At 31.8% G+C, this 14,324-nt stretch overlaps 1 protein-coding gene across 1 annotated transcript in view; it reads right to left on the bottom strand.

Annotated features, from left to right (window-relative positions):
• Ufd1 (ubiquitin fusion-degradation 1-like) overlaps positions 1-14,324 on the bottom strand; it is a 35,745-nt gene that overhangs the window by 17,948 nt on the left and 3,473 nt on the right. Inside the window, exons 2-4 of the mRNA XM_067282139.1 lie at positions 6,723-6,837; positions 6,591-6,623; positions 1,900-2,021 (exon numbers count right to left, since the gene is read on the bottom strand). Of these exons, the coding sequence (XP_067138240.1) occupies positions 1,900-2,021; positions 6,591-6,623; positions 6,723-6,837 (270 nt within the window). The remainder of the gene's footprint in view (positions 1-1,899; positions 2,022-6,590; positions 6,624-6,722; positions 6,838-14,324) is intronic.

The raw sequence follows: 14,324 nt of genomic DNA, 5'->3' as shown, positions 1-14,324 counted from the left end.
ATTTTTCTAGATGGTGTATAGTGTGAATTTTTTTAAATAATAAAAAGAGATTTTGTTTTAAAGATTAAAATTCTTTTATTAGCTTACAAGTATTTATTCAACTATAGTACAAATTTTAAAACCACTATATTACTTTGAATTGAAGTTCCACAATGAAGACCTTACTGTGTATGATAGTATACATTCTTAATCTTAGAATTTATAAACAGACAAAAATTTAAAAATACTATAGATGGAAAACTTAAATTAGGCTAGGGTCTAGAATGGAAAAAAAAATTATATACGGTATTAATAGAGAGCTAGACTAACAGTGAAACAAATTAAGAATCTCTGCCAACAATGCATGGTCTAAAATTGCATAACATAAAACATATAAATATAATTTCACTGCCAAGTTTGGTTACTGCCGGATGCATGTGTTGCCTCAAAATTTTATATGTACAGTACGAGCCATTCCTATAATACGTTCAATATGTATTCTTTTACTAGATATTTTTCTGTCTCGAGATGACAAACTGCTGCTCAGCTGTGCTTTTCCTCTCATAAAAGTGGGTATATTTACCACAACATCTTTAGTAATTAGTTATTCCTGAATGTTAAAACCTCTATCAGCCATTACCCAGTCCTAAAATAATTATTGGATTTTCATTTAAAGAATTAACAAATCGTACTTTAGAACCGACAACGTATCGCTTAGTCTGTTTACAACCTCGTCGATACTAGCGCCGCGTGCGGAGTAGATTTCACTTTTTTCCCCTATTAGCAGCTTATTGACATTAGTAGTAGTAGTAGTAATAGTTGACCTACCCTGACCTTAAATGGTGTATGATGAGATAATTTACAGCTAGTTTCTGAAATCTGATATGTGTATAATTCCATCCAAAAATGCAAAAATAATAAAATAAACATTAAAAAAAAAAACACACTTTTGGCATTCCATGAGTATTTTATATCATTAGAAAGATGACAAAATACAGAAATCAAATATATAATCATAGTTTTTGATGTAATGGCTGACAGTTTCACAGTTTTAGAATAAAACTCATTCATTTTCTTCATGCACCATCTAGAGAGGGATGTATAACATCACTTAAACTGGCATGCCAGTTTTTACCATATGGAAATATCTGATTTCATGGTCTCCTCAAATAGACCTACATGCCAAACAATCCACAAAAATATGGCAACATGTAACACCATTTCTGACAAACTTTCCATTTAGCAAATTGCTCCTCCAGTCCAACACATTCAAAATTTTTGTTTTCTATGCTTTTAGTGTGAACCAATTTTAGCCAAGAAAATAAAAATCACTTTCCAGTTTCTAATTCATTTGCACTATTTGCTGTCAGTGTGAGCTAATTTTTAGAATGACTTCATTGTTTCAAGCGATTGGCCTTTCAAGGAAAGGAGACAAGACAACTGAAGTCACGTGCTATAACAAGATGTGACAATCCATTGAAACAAAAACTTGATCAATTTTTTAAAAGTACATGACTTAATTTCACACTGTTTTTCTTTCCTTTCATATGTTGTTCATTGATATACATATAGTAAATAGAAGCTTCTTTGTTAAGAATTACACATACAAATTCAGTTGTACAGTATTAATTTGTGCGGTGCTGTACTTTTGGACAACTATATTCACTCTGAAAGCAATTCAAAAGTAGTTTAACTTGTATGTTTTTCTCACTTATACAATATTTTTCTCAATTCACTTGAGAACATATAAACATGGTTCAACTGTATATGTTCTTTCTCCATTTATTCTTTTTTGTTTAAAGAAGATGGTATATTGTCATTTATTAAACAGTATTAAGTTAATTTCTAAGTTCCATATAAATTAAAACATAAGCAAAATTTTTAAATATATTAATTTGCACACAGTATTGGAATATTTACCCAGTATGGTAGATATACTTTTCCTTCGTCGGCAACAAATTCCAAAACTCCACAATGTGTTACTCTATCAGTTTTTTTGTTTGTTAATTTAAATAACATCGGGTATGCTATATTCAAACGAGCTAAAGGAAGTTTTTAATATTAGAAAAATTACAAATCTTAAATCATTAAATATTTAATTAGCCATTTTATTATATCTGAAAAAAATGCTTAAAATATATAAAAAAGTCAGTATTTTATTTACGAATAAACACTTTTTTAGAACTAGTGCATTCCATCTTCCAATCCAAAATAACTCAATAACTAACAACAACAATTTTAATTTAAGTTTAAAAGTCTCTCTATATTCTGATTGAGATTCTAATTTATTTATTTATTATTCATTTCCTTTGTTCATTGCATTTGTGAATAGGGAAATAATATAAATAAGATGAAAGTCTGTTGTGTGACATTAACTACTTTTCAAATATTACCTGACAATGATAATATTAACCTATTGAAAATATTTGCACAATTTGAGATTTCCATGTTTTTAAATTTTATTGCTTCAATTAAAGTTAATTAATGTCAAAGAACAGTTTTCTGCCTTATTTATGAACTATATTGACATTATGTGCTATTTTTGTATATTTTCCTTGTATAGGGAAACAATATAGATATAAAAGCTGATGACATACAAATTTCTCTACACAATAATAAAAACAATTTGATTCACTTGCTTCTTACTGAGAAACATTTTGCTAAAACTGAATTTGCATCCTTCCTGTATTCATTAGTTGATCTAAAAAGGTAGTGATTTGAAATGGTCATTTAGAGCAGTATTTTTCAACCTTTTACTAGGACCAGTAATTATATGTAACTATGAATTATGCTTATTTATTAAGCTTATATATGCTTATCTACAGATATTGTACAAAACAAAGTACAGTACATAAAGTAATTCTAGATTACAATTTAAATGTCACACACAATTAATTGCACCAGCATGAGTAAGGTCAAATATTTTTCTGTAGACTAGAGAAATTTTTTTCGCAGACCAGCAATTGAAAAACACTGATTTAGAAGGTGTCCGAAATAATGTTCAAGCCAGGAAAGTGGTTGCTTTTTAGCTACAATTTAAATATACATTGAATTTATTTTTTTAAACTACATGCATACTCAATGGTATGTCCATAATAAATTAAAATAAATTGAATTCAATAATAAATTTACAACAAAATAAGAAATAACAAGCAATTATTTATCGGGACATTGTCACAATGCCGGGCTGCAATTTTTAATCATATTTTTAATTTTAAATATATGCTCTCAGCCTAAAATTAGTAGTGGCTTGCTCCTGTACATCATACTTTTCCTTTAACAATACAGTTATGCCAGTAATCCATCTAACACCTCTCAGAGGAAAATTTTTGAATTAAAACAACATGACATCTGGTTGACATTGGACGTTCGTATAGTTAATTGGAGCCTCCTGCCCCTAAGGTTTCCACATCTGGTCTCATATTTCATCTATCTAACACCATTCTCAAGATTAATGAAAGATAGACAGACAAACAACAGTAGCAATTTATAGGTCTACAATTTTTTCAAATTGCAGCCTGAAAATAATAAATTTTTTTTCTGAAAATTAAATGCACTAATTCTAAAAACATTTATCCATAAAGTATAATTGAATCTTTTTAATTCAAATATCAGAAGCATTCTAAAAAGTTCAAATTATCTGTTTTTGAAAAGTAAATTCATTTTCTGCAAGCTTCTCATGTTCAACAAAATTCCATTTTCTTTGTTAATATAGTTCACTCAGTTTACAGTAACCTTAGAAAACAATAATTATTATATTGAATTTTCTCAATAATTTGTGATTATGGTAAGGAAATTACAATTTCATGCCTGCATAAGAAAAGTAGTCTGAAACTAGAATACTACCATTTAAAATAATATTAAAAATTAATTAAAAAGGTAAAGAAAATATCAGTACATAAGTTGTTTTTAATTAATTAAATGACAATAAAATCAGAAAAACAAAAGGTCAAACAATGGTTCTTAGATTCTTCAAATGCACATACAGTTTATTATTATTATTGGAATCTATCATTATATCTTAAAAGAAATTGTAACATCTTTTCATATTGTAATTTTTGCAGGTGTCACATGGTATATGCTTGTTCAGTGAATGATCTTGCTAAATGATTCTGACTATGCAACAGCCTCAACACTACTATACTTACATACTATTGATATAATTTGAGATTAAGCACCTTAGACTAGTTATCTCTTTTCTATTGGAATGAAAAGCCAAAAGTTCAAAGTTTGGACAAAAATATTTTCTACTTCTTTGCAAACAAACCTTTTTAAAAATGGAATATATAAAATCAAAATATCGTATATCATTTTCCAATGAATATCTAAAGTAAATTTTAATATTGAGTGCCACAAATTACATCCCCAATTTTGATGACATTCTTTCAAAAAAGCAGTTGCAAATTTCACATTTATGTCCATTATTATTCAGAAAATTAAAAAGAAAATCTTTATGTTTGACTAGATCTTTAGTAGATGGCCTCCAGACTTGTCTTTTACGATTCATATGGTGCTTCATAGAAAATGGTTGGAGATCCTGCATTAGTTTACGATATCACATTTTCTCTTTATATTTTTCCATTCCATATTTACATAAAGTCGAAAGGATTAATTAACTTATTCAAATAATAATGACCATACAAACAATTCTAGGTCAATTTAAAGTCTTAAAAAAGGATAAAGATTCCAACAGATGGCTAACAACATGAAGATATAAACAGTGCTTTGTTAAAAACGAAACTGATTACATAATATTTAAACACACAGATACACTATACATTTGAAATCAACCTTTTCTTTGAGGATACAGACTTGTTTATATGGTCATTATTATTTGAATAAGTTAATTAATCCTTGGGACTTCATGTAAAAATGTAAATTGCAATGAATTCTCAAATTTCCACCAAGGATCTGCAGGTGTGTATAAATACAACAGATAGTGACTTGAGTAATGTTTTGGAAAATTTTCAATATTGTGACGTTCGAATCCTCAAAGTAAAGGTTGTCATCAAAAGTATAGTGTATTTGTGTTTTTTAATATCATGTCAATGGTCTCTTTTTTTAATGAAGAACTGTTTGTATCTTCATGTTGTTAGCTCTCTGTATCTAGTTGGAATCTTAAAAAAAACAATAAAGACTTTAAATTGACCCAGAATTGTTTGTATGGTATTATTTGAATAAGTTTTTCCATTCCTTTAATCATTTTAATTTTTAAACTAAAGATAAAACTAATTTTTAAACTACATTTCATGCTTAGACATCATAAAACTGCTAAACAACTTAGTTTCAGCAATATTTGAGTGTAGACAGCTATGAAACTTATCACAATGTCATTCTAAAAGCTTACAGAACATGTGCCTTTTGAAAATTCCAAAATCAGATGCATTCTGTTAAATGAGTTGACTAATGCTACTTTCTCTTCTTCAGTTTTGTTTTTTGAAATTTTAACATATACAGTAGAGCGTCGATAAGTGGAACCAATTGGGGACTGGGGTCCTTCCAGTTAATGATTTGTTCCAGTTTCCGACTTTGTACGAAAAAATACATTAACCTGTCCGATGTTCAAATTTTTCTCCGTTGCGTATCGCTTCCTGTTGAATTTTTCTCCGTTGCGTGTCGCTTCGTGTTGAATTTTCGTCGATTTTAAGCCTAACGAAAATTTTTATAATAATCATCGAGGCTATCGTATCGTTAAAAATTATTTCTGCATTTTGTACAAACAAAATAAATATATTAAAGAATATAAAAAACATGAAAATTGTACTTTAGAAGTAAATTTAGTATCAAAAACATTCGATTCAGCACGACACAGTCCGACTGAAAATCGTTCCACTTTCCGGCCATTCCACTTACCGACGTTCCACTTATCGATGCTCTACTGTACTAGCTTTGAATTATCCAAATCTAAACTAAACAAATTCAAATTAACTGTAAAAAACTAACTTAAATATGAATTCCAAAGGAATTAATAATGAGTTTGAATTAGCCAATGAATTTAATCAATCAAGTTCAAAATAATCAGATTTAATTGTGCTGACTTCTTTATACCACTACATATAGTGTCTTCCAAAAAGAATGTTATCATTTTAAATTACTGTAATTATGTTAATTATTATCCAAGAACATTGAAATATACATTAAAACATTGGAAAACTGTCCAACTATCAATTACAATTTATCAATGTGTGCACCTTGTGTAATACAACAAATCCAACCAATACTCAAATTCTTCCTACACTCACTACAGCATGTCCATTGTCACTCCTCCCACAGCTGCCACAATTCTACAGCTCTTGCAGATTAGTCCTGTTGCACAATGATGGGTAATTCTAACTTTGCAAACTGTACAAAACATCTTCTCTATTGTGGAGTTGTCATTTTTATTTATGGTGCTTTCCAGAGATAGTAGACAAGACATTTGACAAGACATGAATGACAATGGACAATTATTCTATCAATTGGTGTAAATCATATACTTCTCAGATAATTAATATAATTACAGTAATTTATAATGGCAACATCCATTTTGGAAGACCGTGTGTTTTTTTTAATGTTTTAAAACATTTAGGGTCAAATATGTTTGTTTCAATGTTTATAAATATTTTACTTACTGAGATGATCCAAAGCTGAAGGTGGCATAATGACTAAAAAGAACATAAATATTTAATTTAAGAAATCAATATAAATTGATCTGTAAATAAAATTGAAATTGTTCCAACTAAAAGTTTTAAATATAAACTGACTTTTTCCGCCTCTTTCAACATCATGTCGCTCATTTCCAGGAAGCATTGATATTGAGTAGCACTTGAATTGAGTATTAAAAGGTCTCATTTGATCTTGAAACATATTAAATGAAAACTGTAAACAGACATGAATGAATTAATAAAAATGCATAAAATACAAAATTAAATTATATTATTAGATAAAACATTAATTATTTATAGTAATTAATAAATTAAGTCATTCATACACTACAAGATTGAAATATAATAAAATTATTGCTGCAATTCAATATTTTCTAATTTACATCAACATTATTACAAATTGCTTTACTTTGAGAAAATTGTAAGCATTACTTCAAATTTCAAGATATATTTAAACTGTTTCAAGCCTCATTTCAAAAATATATCATTTAAAATACATTTTATAAGTTTTTAAATTATTACATAAAAATAATTTCTACATCATGAACATTCTAAGCTTTATTTAAAACTTGTTGATTTTCCGAAACCATGTTTTAAAACTATGATTCTCAAACACAAGATTGTGTTACTATTAAAACACTTGGCATTTATTCATCTTTATTCAGTTGGTCCAACTGAATAAAGATGAATAAACGCCAAGTGTTTTAATAGTACTCATCACTTTATTTAAAAATTATACTTTTGCTGATTAAACTAAAAAGTAGGTGGAAAGTCTTTATAGTAATAAGAAAAATAATAGTGAAAAAAAGATTGTACATTAAAGGATAGCCTATAAATTGATCTTTACATTCATTTTTCATAATCAATCAACTGTGACATCAAATTTTTGTTGTGATGCAGATATCATAGAAACATTTATATTGTAAAAAGCACGAGTTTTGCATGCAAATAATGGAACTTCATGTTCATACTATATCAATACCAATTTTTACATTAGTACTTTCAAGTCTTAATCAATATGATAAAATTCTGCTAGTATAATGAAACTCTTGCTGAAGTTTCCTTTCACTTAAATTACAACTTTGAATAAGATTTTTCAACCTCTCAATAACAATAAATTGCCTAATTATTATTATAGTTATATAAATAGATAAAAATGCCATCCATAATCAAAATATGTTCTTATTTATCTGTGCTGAAATATTTTTGTATGATTTTCTTACTGCAAGTTCTGCTCAATGTTCAGAGAATTAAGTTGGTAATTTGATTCTTGAATTTACTTTCTACGTAGTATATGGTCTATAGGGTCATACAACACTGTATCGATATTGTAATAGCAAAATGCATTATAAAACTTTTAACAGTGATGATGAATTTGACTTCATTATTTTTAGTTGGAGATGTTATTTATGATCTTAATTATTCCTGTCTTAGACATGCTAGATCCTTTTATTTTAATACCATTGATAATCAGATCTTTTCTCAGAAAGAACAGTAACATATCTTTCCCAAACTCACGCAGAAACATTTTTCAAATGATAATGATAAACATTTTCTTAGAATTAACAAATCTTCACTAACTCAGTCTGCTATCATATAAGCATGAAAGTTACATTTATAAAACCACTTCTCTTCAGTTTTTAAAATTATTTTCACAAATGTGAACTATCCATATTTAATGGATATTAGTTTTTAATTAAAGATAAAGATGACATTATTAAGGAAAGATTGATTCGTATGTATAAAATAAAATAAATTAGAATAATAAAATAAACATGATAACCACATAAAGAATTTGTATAGAAAGTATAGAATAGAATAACAAAGTAACTTATATAGAAATCACCATCATTTCTCACTAAAGAAGTTACTCCAACAGGTGGAAAAGTAATGCCCAGTCCTTCTTTAATTATCAAGGTGTAGTGCTATAAGTGACATATTTAGTCAAGAAAAACATTTTGCGTGTCTTACATTAACTGAATAGTTCAGATTTGATGCCTTGTGATTTTTCCTATTCCAAGCACTTATGATGACATTAAGGGGAAGCTCATTTTCTGTTTACAATAAATGATCAAAGCATTGGAGAAAAATCTGAAGACCATCTTAAAGAATGGGTTATTGCCAGTGCCATCTTAATGCATGGGAACACTAGGCAGTTACTTGAGGGCCCCACGCTAATTTATGCAAAGACCGGAATGTAACACTAATTTTCACTCACCCACCGGTTGTGTAGGCAGGCTCAGTGCACTGCTTTGCTCAGGGCTCTTTAATGCCGTTAAGACGGCCCTAGTTATTGCCATGAACTTTATTTCTAACATTTGATTTAATGTATATCTGTTTGAATAGTTTTAAATTTGATTGGTAACCAATCTTTGCATCTGTCTTGTAGTTTTTTTCTTCTTACTGCTTGGAACTTGTTTGAGTATCTGGAATCTAAAATTTTAAAAGCTTTACATCAAGCATCATTCTTTGAAATGTGCTTCTGTAGACATTTCATTTTACTTCAATTTTTACTAGGCCACATTATAAGCTAAAAATGGGATACACAACAACTGTGCAATAGGCAAGTGGGTGACGATTAACTGGGCAACAGAAACTTAAAAATTTTTGCACACTTAGCAAGCATACAATTGGGCAGACATTTTTTTTTTATTTTTTTTTATGAACATTGAAAAAATATATATACAACTCCAACAAAAAAACCTCAGATAGCATGTTATTTTAACCAATTTCTAGCTTATCCTTCAATAATATCAAACAGAAAAATTTTGTACACTTATAATTATTTTATACTAGCAAGTGAACCTGGCATTGCTTGGTCAAAATTAACGATAGTGACGATTAAGATTATTACATCATAGTCAACCTTACCCATTTTCACAAAATGCAAGAATTGGAATCTCCTGTTTCCAGACTAATTAAAGAATTTTTAGATAGGTCCAAAAATATGTTCGATTTCCCGCAAAAACAAAAAAAACTGCATCTGCGTCTTGCATGTCGCTTTCTCTTAACAATTCCATTGTTACGTAACACTTCCATTGTTGATGGAAGTGTTAAGCCTTATTCCTGTCCCTCTCCCAAGGGGAGGAATTTCGAAAAATCCCTTCTTAGTGTGCATTCTTGTGACGTACCCTGTGTACCAAATTTCAACTCCTAACTGTTTGGGCTCTGTGCTGATTATTATTATTATTACGTTGGGTTAAGTGAGATATACTCAATTAACACTGGTGGCTGTGTACTATGCCGGACCAAAGTCAAGGCATAGTAACCAAAACAGAAATTAAAGAAGTGTATCAGTGTGTGTGTGTGTCTGTATTCAGGAATTTTCTCACAATATGACATGTATTCAATATAGTGGCCTTCTGTAGTGTGATGTATGTGTTTCTATTCAATTCTAATGTGCCCAGGCTTTTGTGTAGTGTGTGTGGTATGACACCTGTAGAGGCAAGAACAACAGGTACAATAAGCACCCTATCCATCCTCCACAGATGCCTTATTTCCTGGGCGAGTTCTGTGTACTTGCTAATTTTTTCAGTGCATGCGTTTTGTATATTGTGAGTGTTTGGAATGGATATGTCTATAATGTATGTGATTTTATTGTGTTTGTCAATGAGTGTGATGTCTGGTCTGTTGTGGTAAATTGTTTTATCTGTGATTATGGCTCTGTCGTAGTACATTTTGTGCGTGTTGTTTTCCAATACTGTCTGTGGAATGTATTTGTAGTATGGTTCGTGGATGTCTGCTAATTTGTGTTTCTTTGCAAGCTCTTGGTGTATTATATTTGCTACTTGGTTATGTCTGTGTAAATAATCTGTCTGTGCCAAGAGCTTGCAACCAGAGGTGATGTGTTGTATAGTTTCTGGCATGATGCGACATTTTCTGCATGTGTCATTTGTGAGTGTTGCATCTTTGAGTACGTGTTTTCTGTAGTTTTTAGTATTTATGACCTGATCCTGTATGGCAATCATGAATCCTTCCGTCTCCCCAAAGAGGAATCCCCAAGCTAACCAGCTGTTTGACGCAGTTTTGTCAACAAAATCCTGGGCCAGGTCGTAAGGATGCCTGCCATGGAGTGCCTTTCAAGCCCACAATTGCTTAATGGTGTCTATGCTTTTTATATGTTGTGTTGTGTCCATATGATGTGAGTGTAAGTTTAATGGTGTGTTATTTGAGTCTGCTAGAGTTACTGCTTTATGTAATTGTGATGTTTCTTGTTTAATGTAGAAAAACTCTCGCAGTGACTGTATTTGTTTGTAGTGAAGGTTAACTATGTCAATCAGGCCATGTCCGCCATCTTTACGTGGAAGCGTTAATCTTTCTGTGGCGAATTTAGGATGATGTTGTTTATGCTTAGTAAGTGTTGTTCTGGTTTTCCTTTGGAGTTGCTCAAGATCTGTGTGAGTCCAATGTATAACTCCAAAAGAATATGTGAGTACTGGGATGACATATGTGTTTATTGCTTTAACTGTGTGTTTTGCATTTAACTCTGTTCTGAGAATAGCATTTAACCTACTTTGGTATTCTTTAATTAATCTTTGCTTTATTTGTGCATGTTCTGTTAGTTTGGCCTGTTGGAATCCTAAATACTTGTAGAACTCACCCTCTTCCATGGATTCAATAACGTCTCCATTTCCAAGTGCAAAATCTTCTTTCTTCAGGATTCCTTTTTCTATGTGAAGTGTTTTGCATTTATCTAGGCCAAATTCCATTTTTATGTCCTTGGTGTATGAATGTGTGATTTGTAGGAGTTGATGAAGTTGTTTTTGTGTGGATGCATAAAGTTTTATGTCATCCATGTACATGAGATGTGACAGTGTAAACTGTGTTGTTTTTTCGTGTCTGATATTGTAACCATATTGCGTGTTGTTTAACATGTTGGATAATGGGTTCAGGGCTAGGCAGAACCAGAGAGGACTCAAGGAATCTCCTTGAAAAATTCCTCGCCTAATAAAAATTTGGTTTGTTTGTATGGAAGTGTTACTAACCCTGAGATGTAGTGTTGTTCTCCAGTGCTGCATAGTGTTTTGAAAGAATGCAATGAGTGATGGATGTATTTTGTACATGTGTAGAATATGTAGCAGCCAACTGTGTGGAACACTGTCGAATGCTTTTCTGTAGTCTATATATGCCATGTGTATGTTTCTGTGTTGTTTGTGTGCTTGCTGTAGAATGACTGAATCTATGAGTAACTGTTCTTTGCATCCCCTGTGATTTCTACAACAACCTTTTTGTTGTTCCGTTAGAATGTCGTGTTCTTCAATATGTTTGTATATTTTGTTTGCAATACAGGATGTCAATAATTTGTAGAGTGTTGGAAGACAGGTAATTGGCCTGTATTTGTGGGGTCTGTGGTATTGTTGTTTTTGGGTTTCATGTAGGTGATGCCCTGAGTAAGAAAATTTGGCATGTCTTGTGGATTGATGATGATGTGTGTTAGATGTTTAGCTAGTTCCTGGTGCAGTGATGTAAACTTTTTGTACCAGAAATTGTGAATGTTGTCTACACCCGGTGTCTTCCAGTTGTGTGCTCTGTTAACAGTGTATTGAAAATCATGTATGTTTATTTCAGCACAGGACATAGTTGGTATGTTGTGCAAGTTTCTGTTCTCCTCCTGATCCAGCCTGCATCAGCATTATGCGTGACAGCACTGGACCAAAGAGAAGACCAATATGTTGTGAGTTCTTCTTCTGTTGGTGTGCCACTGTGCTGTGTATCAGTGTTTGCTTTGTTATTAATTTGTCTGTAAAAGAGTATTTCATTGTTTGTAAATAATTTATTTTGTTGTTTTCGTAGTGTACATGTTTTGTAACGTTTGAGTCTACGTGCTTTGGCAGCAAGTTTTTGTTTTAGTGTATCAATGTATTCTGTAATGTGTGTGTTGTGATGTTCATGTTTTGTATGCGTTTTTATTTTCTTAAAAATGTTTTTGAGCTGTTTCCTTAATTTGGGTGTTATGTTGCTTTTAGTGTATTGTGTCAGCCTGCCTAATTGCTGTCTAATGTCATTTATTTGTATTTCTATTCTTCTCTGCCAGGCAGGCTTGTGATAGTATTGTGTTTTCTGTGTATTTGTCTGTGACTGTACTTTCAGTCCATGGTGTGTCACTACTGTAACTGCCCCAGCATAAACTAATGTATGAATGTCTGCAAGTGTAGAAATTGAATTAATGTAGTGTGGTAGTAAATGAGTGTTTACATAATTTAGTGTTTTTCCTAGTTCCTTTGACGTGTTGATTTTTGGTATTTGTGGTCGTTGTGTGGGATCTGTGCCTGTATATTTAGTGAGTGTTTCCTGGAATAAAAGTGAGAGTGTATTAACTAAATCTGTGTCTATGTTATCAGTGATGGACGAGGAAGTGTCTGTAGTATCATTAGTGGTAATTGTTGTATGTGTGTTATTATCAATGCTTGTTGCTGGATTATCCTGACAGGTTACATGATCTTCATTAATGTTAGATGTTTCTGTCTGTTGATGTATTTGATCAGCCACCTGTTGTTTGATAAGTTCAAGTGTTGTTTGTGGAATAAGGTTGTTGTGTATAATTGTTCTTTTTTGATCAACAACCCTTTGTTCAGTGACAGTGAGGTGAGGATATTGTTGTGTGAATTTATGGTATAGTTGTTGTCTGTATGCTGTCATGTTTGTTTCAAGTTTTGTGATCGTGTAATAAGTACGGATGATAAACTCGTTCATTTCTACTGTCCATTTCATCCATTGGCGTGGTTTTCCAGCCTTTGTGGTCTGTGGATGCATTGCCACAGAAACACCAAGGCTAGGTTGGTTCCTCATATCTGTTGAGGGCATTGCAGTAGCCATGCTTGGGCCGGTGCTGCTTTCGCCACCGGTAATCAAGGGAAACTGTGGCCTATTTTTCGAACGTGAGCCTCTGCCTAACCCACGAACGCGGACCTTGTTAACCCGGGCGACGTCCAAGCCAGTATCACACTTTGATCTAGTTATCACCATAATAAATATCTCCACAGAATGTGGGTGTGGTCACTCTTAGCTTCATTTCTCCCCATAGGCCTTACTGGCATGGGTGTCCCTACCAGGAGCTTGTGCTCCAGCCTGCATTGCCCTATGCATCAGTAAAATTACTGGGCTCTCCCACCACGCCCAGGTGGTGACCACGGGAGAGTTATTTAGCGTTTCCTCATAGTAAAGAAACTGTCATGGGAGGCGAGCCATTGACCTTTTTTTTTTTTATTTTTTTGCACATTTTTCTTATTAATACTATTGAGGTGTATTTGTTTAATGAAAATGGCACCTGGTAAGGCTGTAAGTGTTGATGTATGTGATCAGTGGTGATATCCAAAATAATTAACAAAGGGTTCGCTAGCAGAAAATTTTTCCCTGACAATCACCGACAAATGAAATGGAAGTTTTGGCTAGAAATAAATACAATACCTTTTCTTGCGATATATCTAATAATCAGTGGTGTATTTGGAACGTAAGGAGCCCTGGGCAAAGACCAGGTAACAATAGTATATTAGTGCTGTCAACCTTTTTTTTTTTTCCTGTTTCGACAGAGAAATTTTTCACCCCGGATGGCACTGCTGATAATAGACAGATGTCGTCATCTCTCAAAATACAATGTCCTTTTTATTTTGCTGTCCATAGCCCGACACGTCTTCCATAGCCCTTGTATTGTATTGTCTCGTGTGCGTGGGATTGTGGGATCTCTCTTATGACTGGATCTAG

Source organism: Centruroides vittatus, unplaced genomic scaffold, assembly GCF_030686945.1.
Source record: "Centruroides vittatus isolate TY-2023 unplaced genomic scaffold, ASM3068694v2 contig_120, whole genome shotgun sequence".
NCBI lineage: Eukaryota > Metazoa > Arthropoda > Arachnida > Scorpiones > Buthidae > Centruroides > Centruroides vittatus.
This window is presented reverse-complemented; position numbering and strand designations above follow the sequence as displayed.